Source organism: Hyla sarda, chromosome 1 (genome assembly GCF_029499605.1).
Source record: "Hyla sarda isolate aHylSar1 chromosome 1, aHylSar1.hap1, whole genome shotgun sequence".
Lineage (NCBI taxonomy): Eukaryota > Metazoa > Chordata > Amphibia > Anura > Hylidae > Hyla > Hyla sarda.
Genome location: NC_079189.1, coordinates 83,961,695 through 83,980,190, shown reverse-complemented (window position 1 = coordinate 83,980,190; position 18,496 = coordinate 83,961,695). Strand labels below are relative to the sequence as shown.

Genomic DNA, 18,496 nt, shown 5'->3' with positions numbered 1-18,496 from the left:
CCCATCCAAATCCACAGTGAACCCATATGTGAATCGGCATGTGCTGCATTAGAACAGTGTTTCCCAACCAATGTGCCTCCAGCTGTTGCACAACTACAACTCCCAGCCTACCCGGACAGCCAGAGACCTGTCCGGACATGCTGGGAGTTGTAGTTTTGCAACAGCTGGAGGCACACTAGTTGGGAAACACTGCATTAGATGAAACATAGAAGACTGATGACAGAAAAAGACCACCTGGTCCATCTAGTCTGCCCCTAAATTTTCTTTTTATTGTTCTCTTAGAATAAAAATATGGTTATGCCAACCATGCCTAAAAATTCCCAATTCTGCAGGCTTCAGAGCTGTAATCTGCCAGCATTCCTTGTGGGCTCGGTGTCTGGAAAGAGATCTAATGATTTACACAGTGAAGTATAGTCATCCATCCCTCTGCATCACAGGAGCTCAGCAAAGAAGTGTCTGGACAGACTTGGTCACTGTCTCTAATAATAACCAACAAGATTTTGATGGCAATACAGACCGTAAGCTCTGGAACATCTTAAGACATGTAATGAATTCCTTTATATAGGCTGTAACTATAACATCGGGTCATCCACGGGACAATGATGGGTTCTGGTCCAACACCTAGGATCCCCCTCGCATCAGAATAAAGATGCAACAGCCCCTTCCATCTCAATCCAGGCATAGGGGTAATAGAGCCCTATAGTGCCATCAATTTGGGCCATTAGACCCAAGACCAGCCATAACCCTTAAGGACAATAGACGTAAATGTACATCCTGATGCGGTGGTACTTAAGGCACCAGGATGTACATTTACGCCCTGTACATGACATAGGCATCGGACTGGTGCTCACATCATGCACGGCAGGTCCCGGCTCCTATCAAGCAGCCAGGGACCCACCGGTAATGGCGGACATCAGCAATCGCACTGATGCCCGCCATTAATCCCTCAGATGCCGTGATCAATACAGATCACAACATCTACAGCAATACAGGCTTTTGAATGAATGATCAGATCATGGGAATCCAAACAACCAAGATGGCGGGTGGAGGTCCCCTCACCTACTCCGGCCGTCATCCCTGGGTCTTCTTTTCTGACATCAAGCAGACCAAAGAAGAAGATCGCCTATAACACTGATCAGTGCTATTCCTATACATAGCACTGAACAATATTATAAATAGTCCCCTATGTGGAAAAACCCATCCGCTAATAAAAAAAATTTCATTGACCATTTTCCCTAAAGAGAGTAAAAAAAACAAATTACTAAACATATTTGATATCGGCACGTGTGTAAGTGTCCAAACTATCAAAATATATTTTTACAAAATATAAATGTATTTATTTTAGGATGCAAACATTTTATGAATGGTGTATGGCATAAATAAAAAAATAAAAAATTTGCTGCTTCTTAGTCACATCCCATCCCAGAAAAAATTAAGTGATCAAAAAGTCACATATACACAAAAGTGGTACCAATAAAATCTACTCACAGTGCAAAAAATTAGCCCTGATACAGCCCCGTATGTGAATTTAAAAAAATAAAATTAGAGTTAAAGGGGTCAGAATAGGGCCATTTAAAACATACAAATTGTTTAAAAAGTTTGGGTTTTTCTTTTCAATTTTCCCACAAAAAAAAAAAAAAAATTTTGTATGGTATGAGCTGTGTCCTTAAGAGGTTAAAGGAGTAGTGCAGTGAAACATAACTTATCCCCTATGCAAAGGATAACTTTACTGTAACTTATCCCCAAGTTATAGATTGCAGGGCTCAGACTGCAGGGACTCCCCGCGATCTCCTGAAAGGGGCCCCAGCAGTCTGCCGGAAGTGGCTGTTCCAACCCCCGCAAGAAGCCGCGGCCGACACTCCCCCTCCATGTATCTCTTTGGGGGAAAAAAAAATTTGTTGTGTCACAGACATGTCAAAAGTTTTCTTAGTCGGGGTCTTAGTACTGACACCCCCCACCAATAAAGAGAACGAGCAGGGATAGTTGTGTAGTAGCGCTTTTTACTATCCCGCTCACAGCAATCTTTGCCTTACAGACTTCTGTTCCTAATTGCGATTATACAAATGACCAGTTAGTGGCACAAGCGGAGTAATGATGGCAACCTCGGGCACTGAGGTCTCAGCACTCAGCCCACTCATACATATTCATACAATCCCCTCCACTTCCCTGCTCTGTATTTACTCCTTCTGTGCATGTGCGAATGATCCAAGATGGCTGCGGCCATCATCCACTCATGCGCAGTAGGAGTAAATACAGAGCAGGGATTGTGTGAATATGTATGAGTGGGCCGAGCGCTGAGACATTACAGTACCCGAAGACGCCATCATAACTCCGCCCGTGCCACTGACTGGTCATTTGTATAAATTAGGAACATTACGAAGGAACGCCGCAACAGATCAAGGCATGATATGCAGCATTTTAATCAGCCTCACCCGCACTACCAGCCAGTACCACTGGTTAGTACAGGTGACTGACACTTTTCCTTTAAAAAGGAGCAGTGAGAAAAACATTGCTGAGAGCAGGGAAGTAAAGGGTGCTACCGCGAGCTTATCCCCACTCGTTATCCTGATAATTGGGGGTGTCAGCACTGAGACCCCGACTGATGTTAAATTTTTTAATTTTTTTTTTTTTTTTTTTAACAGGACACTTTAAAGGAATGTTACTATCCTTACTTTTTAACCTCTTAAGGACACAGCCCATTTTATTTTAGCATTTTCATTTTTTACTCCTTGCCTTCTAAAAATCATAACTCTTATATTTCATTCGCAGACCCATGTGAGGGCTTGTTTTTTGTGCAACCAATTGTCCTTTGTAATGACATCGTTTTACCATAGCATGTATGGCACAACCAAAATATATTTAAAAGAAAACCAAAATTTTGCATATTTTGGAAGGTTTCGTTTTCACGCTGTACAATTGATGGTAAAAATGACAGGTTCTCTTTATTCTGTGGGTCAATACAATTAAAATGTTATATGCTTTTCTATTATTGTGCGGCTTTAAAAAAAAAGATCTCAAACTTTTTAAACAAAAGTGGTGTTTAAAATCGCTCTATTTGACCACCTATAATGTTCTCAATTTTCCATATACGGGGATGTATGAGGGCTCATTTTTTGCACCATGATCTGTACTTTTTATCGGTATGTAACAGTTAAGTCGCTTTTTTTTAATTATTTTTTTATTCACAAAAACAGACGTTTACACCGTTGGGGGATCATTAACATTATATCATGCAATTAGATTGCAGATACTGAACAGTACTATGCATAGGACATAGCACTGATCAGTATTATCAGCCATCTTCTCTGGTCTGCTCAATCTCAGACCAGAGAAGAAGACCCTGGGATGATGGCCGGAGCAGGTGAGGGGAACTCCGGCCACCATGTTGGATGATCAGCTCCCCGTGGCAGCACCACGGGCGATCCGATCATCCATTTTAATAAAAACGCATTGCCGCAGATGCTGTGATCTGTATTGAACACGGCATCTGAGGGGTTAATGGCGGACACCAGTGCAATCGCTGATGTTTGCCATTACCAGCAGGTCCCTGCTGCTGATAGCAGCTGGGACCTGCCGTGCATGATGCGAGCACCGATCCGGTGCTCACATCATGTACAGGACCTAAATGTATGTCCTGGTGCGTTAAGTAGCAGAGCATCAGCACGTACATCTGCATTGTTAAGGGGTTAAAGAGACTATCAGTATATAAAAATGAACAATGGTTCAAATCTCAAAAATACCCTATAAACTGACTGTAGAAACACAGCTGAGGTTCTAGGACTGTGGTGACTCCCATACACAAGATTAATGGCAATAGCATATAGGTCCTATACAACCGTAATCTGGTGTATAATACTGCAGGGGATCCATATAACATGAACCACAAATACTGCTCTCCTAGCCTTCTATTAGAGATGAGCGAACTTACAGTAAATTCGATTTGTCACAAACTTCTCGGCTCGGCAGTTGATGCCTTATCCTACATAAATTAGTTCAGCTTTCAGGTGCTCCGGTGGGCTGGAAAAGGTGGATACATTCCTAGGAGACTCTTTCCTCGGACTGTATCCACCTTTTCCAGCCACCGGAGCACCTGAAAGCTGAACTCATTTATGCAGGATAAGTAATCAACTGCCGAGTCGAGAAGTTCATGACGACTCGAATTTACTGTAAGTTCGCTCATCTCTACCTTCTATGTGCTTCAAGTGTATATTTACACAAAGACATACAAACCGTTACTCACCATTTTACAACATTTGTAACATTTTTGTGTCTGAATGACGGCCAAATCCCTCAGTCTGACCGTGGGTCTATGCCATAGAAAGTTGCATAAAACTGCTCCCGTATAATGCAAGCATGACGCCAGCATAGGTAGCCGTGTCACAGAGGTGCTGTATTACTAGAATGCTAATAGAAAATATTCTAGTTATGCTTTACCTGCACATGAATAGGCGTCTATACAGCGGAGGAACACAAGTTACTGAGCCGTCATGTTCAGTCATGGTATAAGATTCTGCCCGCTGTTTCTTACCTGGCATGGCTGCCTGTACAATGCCCACAGTAACGTTCTGCCATTCAGTAGCCTAAGAAAGCTGAATGACAAATCAGCCTAGTGATGCAGACATAGGGGACTGCTGCAATATTGACACTGAAAAGTCTAGGAAGCTGACATATTATCACTTTATAAAGGGGGGGGGGGGTTCTGATTATTGGGGTCCCATTGTCCCCTTTGCCAATTTTCCTTGCACTTCTGTGCCTGGCCACCCGCACTTGGACAAATGAACGGGCAAAACTGCAGTTCCCTGCAAGGCCAGTGCTGTCACTCATTTTCTCCAGGTTTCTGTCAGAATCTCTGCACAACCTTGTCAAATGTAACAAAACTCCAGCTGTCAAAAGGGTGAGAAAAAAAAAAAAAAAAAGACCAATTCTATGGTATTACTAGGAACAGTCCCAAGTGGAAGGTGCCAGGGTACTGGGCTGGTCATCACTACTCATTTCAATAAGTTACCCCCTGCCCTGAAAGCTTTCCGCAGAATTGTGCCGGGATATGAACGGAGCACATCATAAGAGCACAGCCTGCAATCCATTCATTCTCTATAGGGCTTCCAAACACTGTAACTAGAGATGAGCGAACTTACAGTAAATTCAATTCGTCACGAACTTCTCGACTCGGCAGTTGATGACTTTTCCTGCATAAATGAGTTCAGCTTTCAGGTGCTCCCGTGGGCTGGAAAAGGTGGATACAGTCCTAGGAGACTTTTTCCTAGGACTGTATCCACCTTTTCCAGCCCACCAGAGCACCGGAAAGCTGAACTAATTTATGCAGGAAAAGTCAGCAACCGCCGAGCCGAGAAGTTCGTGACAAATCGAATTTACTGTAAGTTCGCTCATCTCTAACTGTAACACATCAAATTTGGCAATGTTTGGAGGTCCCATCAAGAATGAATGGAGTGCTGGTCACGCACGCATGTTGTCGCTCCATTCATGTGCAGTACATTTCTCCTCCATTCTCTAAAACAGGGAAGGTTCCAGCGGTCGGACCCCCACTAATCTGCTAGCCAGTGTTTCCCAAACAGTGTTCCTCCAGGTGTTGCAAATCTACAAATCCCAGCATGCTGTTAGTTGTAGTTTCCCAACAGCTGGAGGCACACTGGTAGGGAAACACTTCCTTATTTTGTGGATCAATGATAAATTTCCAAAATAGGAAACCCTTTTAAGAACAAGTAACGTAGTGGTTTAGTGTTATTTTTCTTGACTCATTCTGCATGAGAGTTACTAAGCGCGTGCACGACCCTATTCCCGTTTTGTTCGTCAAAAATGACAGCACGCACAGGCAGAAGCAATCCATGGCAGAGTCATCCTGCTCACTGCAGCCCTACTATGAGTGCTGCCTAGTGCTAAACACACTTATAGAAGGGGTAGTGTATAGGATTAGGGTTCATCTTTAGGTTCTGGGTTAACACTTTGGTAACCCCTAGTCCTATGCACTGCTGCCCTATAAGTGTGTTTAGCACTAGGCGGGCAAGAGCAGCAATGATCTGCCATCGGTTGCTTCTGCCTGCAAGTGCTGTCATTTTGATGACCAGAGCTGGGAGGGATACTTAGAAGTGACGTGGTCCAGGTTTCTGAAGGGTCGAGGACACGACAGCGTCCGTCGTGACCCTTCCTGCACCTGACATGTAGATAGAATCTGTGGCTGCAGAAGACAAGACATAATTTTCGGATGAAGCCTCCGCGACAATCTAGACCAAAAGTAAAAATAAAAAAATAAAATAGAAAGGGAGATCAAGCCTTGTGCACAGGATCAGTTGCCCATAGCAACCAGCTTCCATCTTTTAAAAAATACCTATGGGGAAAAGAAAAAAAAAGATGAAAGCTTTAATTGGCACAAGGGTTAAATATTCCAGGCAAAAACTTTTTATATATATATATATATATATATATATATATATATATATATATATATATATATATATATATATATCTATCTCAACTGGCTCTGGAAAGTTAAACAGATTTGTAAATTACTTCTATTAAAAAATCTTAATCCTTCCAATAGTTATTAGCTTCTGAAGTTGAATTGCTGTTTTCTGTCTAACTGCTTTCTGATGACTCACGTCCCGGAGCTGTGCAGTTCCTATGGGGATATTCTCCCATCATGCACAGCTCCCGGGACGTGACATCATCATTGACCAGTTAGACAGAAAACTTCAGAAGCTAATAACTATTGGAAGGATTAAGATTTTTTTAATAGAAGTAATTTACAAATCTGTTTAACTTTCCGGAGCCAGTTGATATATATATATATATATATATATATATAGATATATATATATATATATATATATATGTGTATTTGCCTGGAATACCCCTTTAATAATACTCCCTCAAGATGCATGACTACAAAAGAGGCGCCCCCTGTTAATCCTGCCCTGTAGGTCAAGTCCTGACTGAGGGTCCCTGGAAATAAATGGAGAGCGTCCATCCATGTGCAGCCAATGCTCTCTAAGGCTACACGCACACCATATATGGTTTCAAGTTAAAAACCGTACGGAACCGTATAGCAAACCGTATGCATTGACTTAACATTGTAAACCGTATGTTAAACTCATGATCAGGTTTAGTCCGTTTTGCGTCTTATACAGTTTTGTCCGGTTTTTTTAACCCGTACCCAAAACACGTTTTTTGTTCCGGGTGATACGTTTTTTTTATAAAACATTTTAACATAGGAGTCAATGGGAACCGTACAGGACCGTATGTGCGAACGGGTCCATCCGGCTTGCATGGTGCACCATACCGTTTTTTTTTACTTTGCACAGGTTTTTTTTTTTCTTGGAATTTCAATCAAACAAGTGAAACTTTATTCAAAACGGAGTGATAAGTTAAAAACTTATACTTTTTTTGCTTTAAAAAAAAAAAAAAAAAACAGATGCAACAAACATTTTTCAAACCGTATACAGTTTCTAACCGTATATGGGTTGAAATTTGTACACACGTTTTGATACAGTTTAGTCCGGTTTTGAGGGTTACGTTTTTCGTCAAAAACCTGATACAGGAACTGCATTGCAAAAACGTGGTGTGAATATGTGAATACACCAAAAAGGCTTCTAGATATTGCCAAACATAGGGGCTTCCCAGAGGTCAGACCCTCCCCTGTCAGCTTGTTTTATCTTATTCCAGAGTTTCCCCAAGCAGTGTGCCTCCAGCTGTTGCAAAACTACAACTTCCAGCATGCCCGGACAGCCGTTGGCTGTCCGGGCATGCTGGAAGTTGTAGTTTTGCAACAGCTGGAGGCACACTGCTTGGGGAACACCGCCTTATCCTGTGGTAAGAGGATAACTACTAGATATTTACACGCCACCTCAGCGTTATAGACAGACTGTGTGAACAAAGGTGGCAATAGCGATCACATGGGGCAAGGGTGGTCATGTGATCACTCTAGGTCAGTGTTCCCCAACCTGTGGCTCTCCAACAGCTGTACAACTACAAGTCCCAGCATGCCCAGACAGCCGAGTTGTAGTAGTTCTTGTAACCATGGACAATGCAGTAGATAAGTTTGAGGGGTTGGGCACTTGTTAGCAGGGGGTGAATGTTGGGGGCAGTAGTAGTCTATTCCAATGCTTTCTTGATGTCACCGCATGCTCCAGGGAGGCAGTCAGCAGCCGACCCTCGCCACTGACGGTCTCCAGAGCTATTGTAATAATACACGGGTGACACCTCCGGGCCCTGCAGGATGACAGCACACCCGGCACCCTCTCCTCACCTCCTCGCTTTTTAGCACTTCTTTGAACTCCCTCTTGATCCTCTGCGCCGCGATGTTGGCCATGTCTGCCTGGGCTGGGCTGTGTGCTGGCGCCGATCCTTCTCGTCAATGGATGTGCCGCCGGATTGAATAGCTCGAGTGCTCCCTCGGCCTTTCTTTACGGTGATCTCCCGGGCCCTGATTTCCACAGCCTCCCCCGCCCCGGAGAACGACCCCCCGACACAACACTACAAGGCAAAATGGTGGCTAGGGGCATGCGCAGTGCACCGCTGGCGGCTGCAGGAAGAACTTCCTGACAGGGCTCCGAGGGAGGTCACGTGGGCACGGGCCGGAGACGTCATAGGCTGCTGCGCGCCGGTCGCGATCACGTGGTGCGCCGCGCTTTAGCCCTGTAGAAAAATCCATGTAAAAAAAAAAGAAAAAAGCCTACTATATGAACTAGAGCGCAGAAGTCTGCGGCAGCCAATCAGATGTCTTCTTGCTTTGTTTCATCTTTGCTGGGAAGCATATAAGCTGCACTCTGATTGGTTGCTATTGGCAACTTCTTTCTGCTATTATCAATAATAATTTATGTGGTTAGTCTGTGTTTTTCTGCATTACATTGTAATGGTGACATGATTTAAAGGGGTAGTCCAGTGCTGAAAAACTTGTCCCCTATCTCCTGTATGGGGCCCCGGCTCGCTGGCCAGATAGCGGGTGTCGACCCCCGCACGAAGTGGTGGCTGACACGCCCCCTCAATACATCACTATGTCAGAGCCGGTGATTGCCGAAGGCAGCACTCCGGCTCTGCCATAGAGTTGTATCGAGGGGGCGTGTCAGCCGCCGCTCCGTGTGGTGGCCAACACGCCCCCCCCCCGCGCGATCTGAAACTTAGCCCCTATCCTTAGTATAGAGGATACTTTTTCCAGTACTGGATATCTCCTTTAAAGGGGTAGTCCAGTGGTGAAAAAGTTATCCCCTATCCTAAGGATAGGGGATAAGTTTGAGATCGCGGGGGGCCAACCGCTGGGGCCCCCTGCGATCTCTGTACGGGGGCCAGGCTCTCCGGACAGAAAGCAGTCGGGACAGTTTATATTAGATAGGGACAGTTAGGAGTTTAAAAAAAAAAGTTTTTTTTATTTTTTATGGTGTCCGTGGGTCCGTAGCACCTTTAGCTGTGTGACCCCGGCCCTACAGGGTCGCTGAGGTCTGCCCCCAGCGTTTATTTTGGGCGCAGACCTTTTCTTTTTTCAGCGTACCATCTGTAGGTGTCCGCATGTCCGCAGCATCTTTAGCTGCGTGACCCCGGCCTGCAATCTGCCGTCTGCCCCCAGTGTTTTTTTTTGGGGGGGCGCAGACCGTTTTCTTTTATTTATTTATTTTTTGCTAAAGTGTGGCCGGGCCCTCTTAGCTATAGAAGAGTGGTCCGCCACAGTTAGCTAAAGCCCACCTGCCGATGATCAGTCCCGTAGTACTGATCAGAGTTTTTTTGTAGTGAAGGCGCTTTTTCGGAGATTAAAGCTTCTTTTTAATTTAATTTTTTGGACCTATAGGTGGTCCGTGCCACCAGTAGCAGGCCTGTGCTGTGTGGACGGACCGTACCTGTGTGTGCAGCCTGCCCCACTGCGGTCAGTGATTTATCACTGATCAGCGTTTTTTCGGGGTTTTTTTTATTATATTTTTCAGGTTTTTTGTGTGGGGGTCTGTGTAGGTGCCACCAGCCACTGTTCTGGGCTGAGTGACCAGACCCCCCACTGACTTCAACACCCCCTGCCGCCACCAAGGGCTAATCATTGTGCACACCATTAGGTAAACGCTTTTTTTTTGTGCTAGAAGTCTTTAAAAAAAAGTTTTTTTTTTTTTTTTTTAGTTTAGTTTTATATTTTTATATTTTTGTTATTAGGGCGGGTAAGCTAGTTAGGTTAGGGTGGGTTAGGGTAGGAAGTCTTGCACCACACCACACTCAGCACACACACCAATAGTTTTCCCACTACATATATACACTTCACCCCCCACTAGTGTAGGGAAATGGCCCGCAGGGCGTTTTCAGCGGAGGAGGTATATGCCTTACTTGCTTCCGACTCTGAAAGCGCCACAGAGGACGAGGAAGACCACACCTTTCTTATTTCCTTGTCTTAATCATCTTCTGATGATGAGCCACCAAGGCGTCGGAGACGCCGCCATCCTAGGCCGCAAATCTCCTCTGCTCCTGACCCTGTGCCCCATGCTAGTATGAGTCCCACTGGCACTCATACTAGTCAAGCCCCCCAGTCAAGTTTACTGGTGCCCTGTACCTGGTGAACTTGTCTGGACTCAAGATTGACATCATTGGGTTCACTGAAATGGACTTTTTTGTCAGTGACGACTTTGTCAATCTGATGGTTGACCAGACGAACCTGTACGCCCAACAGTTAATCACTGCAAACCCAGGCTCATTTTTAGCTAGACCCAATGAGTGGTACCCAGTCAATGCAGCCAAAATGAGGACCATTTGGGGCCTCGTGCTGCATATGGGTCTAGTTAAAAAACCAAGTGTCAGGCAATACTGGAGTACCTCTACCAGACCCCGCTCTACAGTATGTCCATGGCATGTCCCCAGTTCGAGGCCATTCGGAAATGTTTGCATTATGCTGATAATGCGGCATGCCTTTTGGGAGGCCTATGTCCCCGGGCGGGAATTTAATATTGATGAATCTCTCATCAGCTTTAAGGGGAGACTCAGCTACGGGCAATACATCCCAACTAAGCGAGCGCGGTATGGCGTGAAGAGGTATAAACTTTTCAAGAGTACCACAGGGTACACTTGCAAGTTTATGGTGTATGAGGGACGAGTTTCCCGTATTGAACCCCCAGAATGTCCCCCCACTCCTGGTGTTAGCGGGAAAATCGTTTTTGCACCCATTGCTAGATAAAGGTTACCACCTTTAGGTGGATAACTTTTATACTAGTATCCCTCTCTTCACATCCCGCCAGATCCACGGTCGCTTGTGGGACAGTCCGGAAGAATCATAGAGGCCTTCCGCCTCCTCCCCTACATGCTCCTATCCCCCGGGGTGAGTCCCGTGTCTTTACCCATGAAAACCTTTTGCTGGTCAGGTATAAGGATAAGAGGGATGTCCTTATGCTCACCACAATTCATGGGAACAGCAGCACCCCTGTCCCTGTGCGAGGTACCGCGGGACCGGTCCTCAAGCCCGATTGTTTTCTGGAAAACAATCGGTATATGGGGGGAGTTGATCTTTCTGATCAAGTCCTCACGCCATATAATGCAAAGCGCAAAACACGGACAGACATGGTACAAAAAAGTTACGGTCTACATGGTACAGGTTGCCATGTATAACTCTTTTGTACTGTTCCAGCACGCTGGCAACACAGGGACATTCCTGCAGTTTCAATAGGAAGTTCTAAAGGCCCTCATCTTTGGTGGCCACCAAGTAGCGGGTCAGAGTATCTCTGAAACTGTGGGAGGGGGAAACTGTGTCACAGGAGGGGGATTCTGAAGGACACCACCACTCAGTGTGACACTTGCCCCGATCATCCGGGCCTCTGCATTAAAAACTGTATCACACTTCCATGGAGCACTAAATTCCATGAATTATATTCCAATGTACCAGTCCAGAGTACATTGTCTTCCAAATTTTTAAACCAAAACACCCCCCCTCCCCCCAAAACAAAACAAACAAAAGAAAAACCTCTTTCACAATACCCCTGATAATATATTTTCCCCCCCCCAAAAAAATGGGTCATGGGACACAGAGTCAATGGCATTGGGAGTTTGCAGTTGTATCAAATGCGCAGTGCTCTCCCCACCTGAGCGGGGTGCGTATTTGAGGTAACAGGTTGGGGACGGCCACACACATCACATTCCCAGAATGATGATTCAGAGCATAGGGTTTGGGGGGGGGGGGGGGCATAATTTTTACTTTCGGCTATACTCTGGGTCATCATTCTGGGAATTGGCATATCAGTATTTGTGGTGCCGGGAGAGTAATGGTGTCTAGGGTGTTGCGGTAATAGTGTAGGGTCTGGTGGTATTAACCCTTGAATGTCGTGACGCCAGGGTGAGGTTTCCTCAATAATAATGTTCCTACCGCTAACCATCCCACAAACGGCAGGGAGAAATAACGGAATTTCCACAGCAGATTTTATGAAGTAAACTGAAAAAACTTTACTTGCAAATTTTATGCAACGGTATTGAACATAACAGTCTTTTCAAGAGTGAACCGGGATACAGGTTCCTTACAGGTTTGCTGGGACTTGGAAGCAATGAGCTTTTGATGCTAGCCACTGTGGTACTATTTTAGAATATTTCAGCTGATAGTAGTCACACAGGATTCAGTAGTTTGAGGTTTGAGTAACTCACGTTTTGTGGCTGCAGGTTCTTAGGCTTTGGGCCTAGCTTGAATCGATGCTGATGCTGAGATGTTTGTGCTGAGATGTGCTTGGCTTGATAATCCGGAACTAAGAGAGTGAATTGATTGACTACAGCCCTATATAAAATAAGGGGCTGGACTAAGCTCATTGGTCAGCAAACCTGTAAATTATGAACCCAGTGAACTCTGGGTACATCACATGACCTCCAAAGGTCCTTAACCCCTTAAGGACTCAGGGTTTTCAGTTTTTGCACTTTCGTTTTTTCCTCCTTACCTTTTAAAAATCATAATCCTTTCAATTTTCCACCTAAAAATCTATATTGTGGCTTATTTTTGCATCACCAATTCTACTTTGCAGTGACATTAGTCATTTTACCCAAAAATTCACGGCAAAATGGAAAAAAAATCATTGTGCGACAAAATCGAAGAAAAAACGCCATTTTGTAACTTTTGGGGGCTTCCGTTTCTACGCAATGCATATTTTGGTAAAAATGACACCTTATCATTATTTTGTAGGTCCATACGGTTAAAATGATACCCTACTTATATAGGTTTGATTTTTTCGCACTTCTGGAAAAAATCATAACTACATGCAGGAAAATTCATGTGTTTAAAAATGTCATCTTCTGACGCCTATAACTTTTTTATTTTTCCACGTACAGGGCGGTATGAGGACTCATTTTTTGCGCCGTGATCTGAAGTTTTTATTGGTACAATTTTTGTTTTGATCTGACTTTTTGATCACTTTTTATAAATTTTTTAATGGTATAAAAAGTGACCAAAAATGCGCTTTTTTGGACTTTGGAATTTTTTTGCGCATACGCCATTGACCGTGCGGTTTAATTAATTATATATTTTTATAGTTCGGACATTTACGCACGCGGCGATACCACATATCTTTATTTTTTTTTTTTATTTACACTGTTTTATTTTTTTATGGGAAAAGGGGGGTGATTCAAACTTATTAGGGAAGGGGTTACATGACCTTTATTAACACTTTTAATAGGGACCTATAACACTGCACACACTGATCTCTCATGCTGATCACCGGCGTGTATTAACACGCCTGTTATCAGTGTTATCGGCGCTTGACTGCTCCTGCCTAGATCTCAGGCACGAAGCAGTCATTCGTCGATCGGACACCGAGGAGGCAGGTAAGGGCCCTCCCGGTGTCCTGTAAGCTGTTCGGGACGCCGCGATTTCACAGCGGCGGTCCCGAACAGCCCAACTGACTAGCCAGGATAGTTTCCATCTCACTTTAGAAGCGGCGGTCAGCTTTGACCCCGCTTCTAAAGGGTTAATACCGCACATTGCCGCGATCGGCGATGTGTGGTATTAGCCGCAGGTCCCAGCCGTTGATGAGCGCCGGGACCGACGCGATGTGATGCGGGGTCACAGCGCGACCCCGCTTCATATCGCTGGAGCTGGTGCAGGGCGTAAATATACGTCCTGCATCGTTAAGGGGTTAAGCATTTTATACATCACAACTGTGTATCACGTGACCACTAAGGTCCTATACATATATTTCCTATACATTAAATTAATATGTACACACTCTACTTAAGATGACTAGGGGTAAGGCCTACAGGAGAGCCCCATAGACATGGAGGGACTCCAGCTGCGGGGACCTTAGACAAGGGACAGGACCAGGTTCTGTACCAGGACACCACAGTATTAAAATTGCAATTCTCAACTCCCCCCCATAGTACACTTCATCCATTCCTGGAAAATAAATTTAGGGAACACCCCTCTGTTCCGAATGTCCACTTCACCCCTATACACCTTCCCTAGGGGTGTACTTTTTTTAATAGGCTCACATGTGGGTGTTCCTTTCTTGTATTTTCCTCTGAATGTATGTAACTGTTAGGTCCGTAAGAAACATCCGCCTCAAATGCGAAGTTCTCGCTCATGAGCTCTGTCGTATTTCCAGGCGACAATTCGGAGTCACATGTTGTTCCCAGAAAGATGAAGCAGAGTATAGGTTGAAAATCTAATTTTTCAATTTACAGCCCACTGTTCAAAAAACCTGTGAGGTATAAGTACTTACTGCCCCCCTTGTTACCTTCCTTGAGGGGTGTAGTTTCAAAGTTGTGGTCATTTGCCGGGTTTTAGTTTTTTAGATTTTATATCAGAATCTCAACCATTGCAGTGCAAGGCACCACTTTAGGCCTCAAATCTCATCGGTGCTGTCTCACTCCTAAGCCCTGTTTTGCACCTGCATAGTGCTTTACTGCCATATAAGGGGTATATCCTTATTCTGGAGAAATTGGGCTACAATTTTGTGGAGCTTTTTTTCTCTTACTATTTGTGAAACTAAAAAATATTTGGTTAATACCAGCAATTTATTATTAAAAATCAAATGTTTCACTTTTACGGCCCACTGTTCAAACAACCTGTGAGGTGTAAGTACTCACTGTAACCCTTGTTACGTTCCTGGAGGGGTCTAGTTTCCAAAATGGTGTCACATGTGGGGGGGGGGGGGGGGGGGTTATGCTGTTCTGGCATCATGGGTGGTCTAAAAATGCATATGGCCCCCGACTTCAATTTCAGCAAAATGTTTTCTCCAAAAGTCCAATGGCACTCTTTCTGAGACTTGAAGTGCGCCAGCAGAGCACTTAAGCTCCACATATGGAGCATTTTCTTAATCGGGAGAAATTGTGCTTAAAATTTGGGGGTCCAGTTTCTACTATTACACCCTGTGAAAAAGATAAATTTTAGTGTTAGAAATCAAATTTTCCATTCCTGGACGTCCTACGGCAGCACAGAATGGGTTAAGTTCGTCCTCCCGAACTTGTCAGAAGAGGTAATTAGCATAAAAAAATTAACAAATTAGCGTAATTAGCCCAAATAACAGACCCCTCCCTCTAGGTATAAATGGACAAACCCACACACAGGCCATAGAGTTTTTATTCTTCTGAACTCAGAAGGGGTATTTAGGTGGAGGGGGGGTTATATCCCTCCTTTCTTTATATATACTATTGTTTCTTTTTTTACAGGTTTTTGGCCTGGATTATGCGGATAGGCTGTGAAGCACTCTGCTTTTCTCAGTATGTTGGGGTGACTGTGAAAGCCCCTACGATGGTGAACCGGGGTGCTGTGAAGTCCCCTTCTCATAAATGTGTGTCTGGAGCCTAGCAGGTACTGTGAAGTACTTAGCTTACCATGCGGCGCCTGCCCTGTCTTGTGTGCTCCTGGCTCGGCGTGTTTGCTTCCGATTACGCGCAGTGCCAGTCTCCAGAGCGCTCGGAGGTCCGCGATCCAGTGGGCGTTCCCGCGTGCAGTGAGTCGCTATGCGCGGGAGACCGGAAGTGAGCTGCGCGTCACTGGGGGCGGGCGGGACTCCTGCGTTCCCGCCATGTAATGCTTATAAACTTGCTCCTTGGCATCCCTGCTGCTGCAGACACTGTGCTTAGGGCAGCGGGGCTCTGGAGATTTAAAGTAAGTTTTTTTGCTTCTGGGTATACATGGATAACTGTGAAGTGTCCCACACTACCAATATGTATATAGTAGTTTGATTATTTAGCATACTGTGAAGATGCATCTATTATTTAGGTTACTGTGAAGTACCTTCCCGTATAATTACTGTCGCTACTATCTTGGTTATTCATGCTGTGGTCTGGTCATACAGTTCAGAACTGCTTTACTATTTGACCCCCCTTTTTTTCTACAGATGACGGACGAGGCACCTAGGGGCAAAAGGTCCAGCAAGGCAAAACACAGGCAGTGTGAATCGTGTTCCCAGCCTCTGGCGGATGATGCAGAAGGGGATGTGTGCGGCAGATGTTTACTACAGCAGCCAGTGGAAGATGATAGGTTTGGAAATGAGGCCTCCACCTTCTTTGAGTGGTTTAAAAAACGCATATCCACTATACTGCCGGGAGAGAGTCCCTCAGTAAAAAGGCATAGGATAAAACACAGAGCTGTCTCTCCTGCAGACTCGGAGGCATCTGAATCACGGTCCTCTGTAGAGTCACAAGACTCTCCGGAGGATTACTATGTCTTTCACAAGGATGACATGCATTCCCTAATAAAGTCAGTGAAACACGTATTAGAGGCGGATCGTTCCACCGAAGGGAGACTTCCCAGGGAAAGTTTTTATTACTTTCCTGTCTCCAAGGACAGAGTGATACCCTCTCATCCTGCCGTCACCAAGTGGTTCACGGCCAACTGGGATAAGCCGGAGAAAAGAGTGGATGTTGGATCCCGTTTCAAGTCGGTATACAAGCTGTCATCCGAGGCTACATCCTCATGGTTCAATCCGCCTAAAGTGGATTTGCCTGTAGCCAAGCTAGTCAAGAAGTCGTACTTTCCTTCCGAGGAATCTTCTGTTCTAGCTAATCCTATGGATAGAAAAGCAGAGTCTTTGTCTAAAAAAGCTTTTTCTACTGCTGCAGCAGTATCCAAGGTGGTGATGTCCTCTGTTCCGGTGGCCAGAGCGCTCCGAATTTGGATAAGTCAATTATCCAGAGATCTTATTGATGGAGTCCCTAGGGACGACATCATCAGGAAAATTCCTGTCATGAAGTCTGCGGCGGAGTTCCTGTGCAATGCTCCACTGGACACGCTGCGTCTGTCAGGACAGAATATGACTGAATCAAACTCTATAAGGAGAGCGCTTTGGATCAAGCAATGGGGCAAGGGGGACTTGGCAGCCAAGAATAACCTCTGCTCCTTACCTTTTTCCCCAGAATCTCTCTTTGGGCCAAGCCTAAAGAGTATCCTCAAAGACATGAATGATGACAACGATGCCTTCCCAGGAACATCCAAAAGGGAAGCATCTAAAGGCCGTCCAAAATGGCGGAGGTCTCCCAAATTCCAAAGGAGAAATTTTCAGCCAGGCCAGTATAATAGGCCTAGGTTTGGGAGGCAGAGGAGAGGCGCAAACTCTAGCTCTGCCTCTAAGAGCAAACATCCAGAAAAAAGGAAGGCCTTATGATGCCACCTTAGCGTCCCCCAAGGTTGGAGGGAGGTTAGAAATTTTTTTTCAAGTGTGGGCTCGTACGACAGAGGACAAGTGGGTTCTTTCAGTAATTCAGAAAGGCTACAAGCTCGAGCTTCTTTACCTCCCTCCGGAGAGATTTCTTCTTAACACAAAGCAGGACCAGAATGTGATTTCTCTGGTCAAGAGTTTCCTGGAGAAGAATGCAGTGGAATGGGTACTACATCAGGAGCGGCTCACCGGGATTTATTCAAGGATTTTCGCAGTACCGAAGTCCAGCGGGAAGTGGAGATTAGTTGTGGATCTCACGTACCTGAACAGGTTCATGATCAAGAAGCACTTCAAAATGGAAACTATAAGATCAGTGCTTCCTTTGGTGAACCAGGGAGACTTCATGGCGACTCTGGATTTGTCGGACGCCTATCTACATGTTCCCATCCATCCGGTGTACAGAAAATTTCTCAGATTCGCATTAATGGTAGAAGACACAACATGGCATCTACAGTTCAAGTGTCTTCCCTTCGGGCTGAGCTAGGCGCCGAGGGTGTTTACGAAGCTAGTGGTGGTTCTTTCGGCGGCATTACGCCTCCAAGGAATCACTATAGTACCGTACCTGGACGACTGGTGGGTGAGAGCAGGGTCCAGCCTGGATTTGTCCCATCACATGAAGGAAATAATTCATTTTCTCCAAGATCATGGCTTCTTAGTCAACCTGGAAAAGTCTCAGTTGATTCCATCACAGCAGATTCTTTTTTTAGGGTTCATAGTAGATTCCCTAGCGATGAAAATCTCCATTTCCTGGGACAGGGAAACGAAGTTGAGGAATCAGATAAAATTCCTGATAAAATCCAAGAAGGTGTCTATTCGTCAAGCAATGAGAGTCCTGGGCAGCCTTACATCAACGATAGATGCGGTCCCCTGGGCAAAGGCCCATATTCGCAGTC

General features: G+C 45.0%; 2 protein-coding genes across 6 annotated transcripts in view; one reads left to right on the top strand and one right to left on the bottom strand.

The window, feature by feature from the left end:
* Positions 1-8,582, bottom strand: part of UBE2K (ubiquitin conjugating enzyme E2 K) — a 54,284-nt gene extending 45,702 nt beyond the window's left edge. The window contains exon 1 of the mRNA XM_056556961.1: positions 8,261-8,582. Coding sequence (XP_056412936.1) covers positions 8,261-8,323 — 63 coding nt within the window. The 5' untranslated portion in view covers positions 8,324-8,582. The remainder of the gene's footprint in view (positions 1-8,260) is intronic.
* The window catches only part of SMIM14 (small integral membrane protein 14), a 95,579-nt gene that overhangs the window by 3,806 nt on the left and 73,277 nt on the right, over positions 1-18,496 (top strand). For 2 of the 5 annotated variants that reach the window (XM_056556997.1, XM_056556980.1), the window contains exon 2: positions 333-518. The exons of 2 other annotated variants lie outside the window; for them this stretch is intronic. In XM_056556997.1, coding sequence (XP_056412972.1) covers positions 504-518 — 15 coding nt within the window. In that variant the 5' untranslated portion in view covers positions 333-503. Of the gene's footprint in view, positions 1-332; positions 519-16,295; positions 16,427-18,496 lie in introns of those variants that run through there. One more of the 5 variants, XM_056557008.1, reaches the window with a different exon arrangement.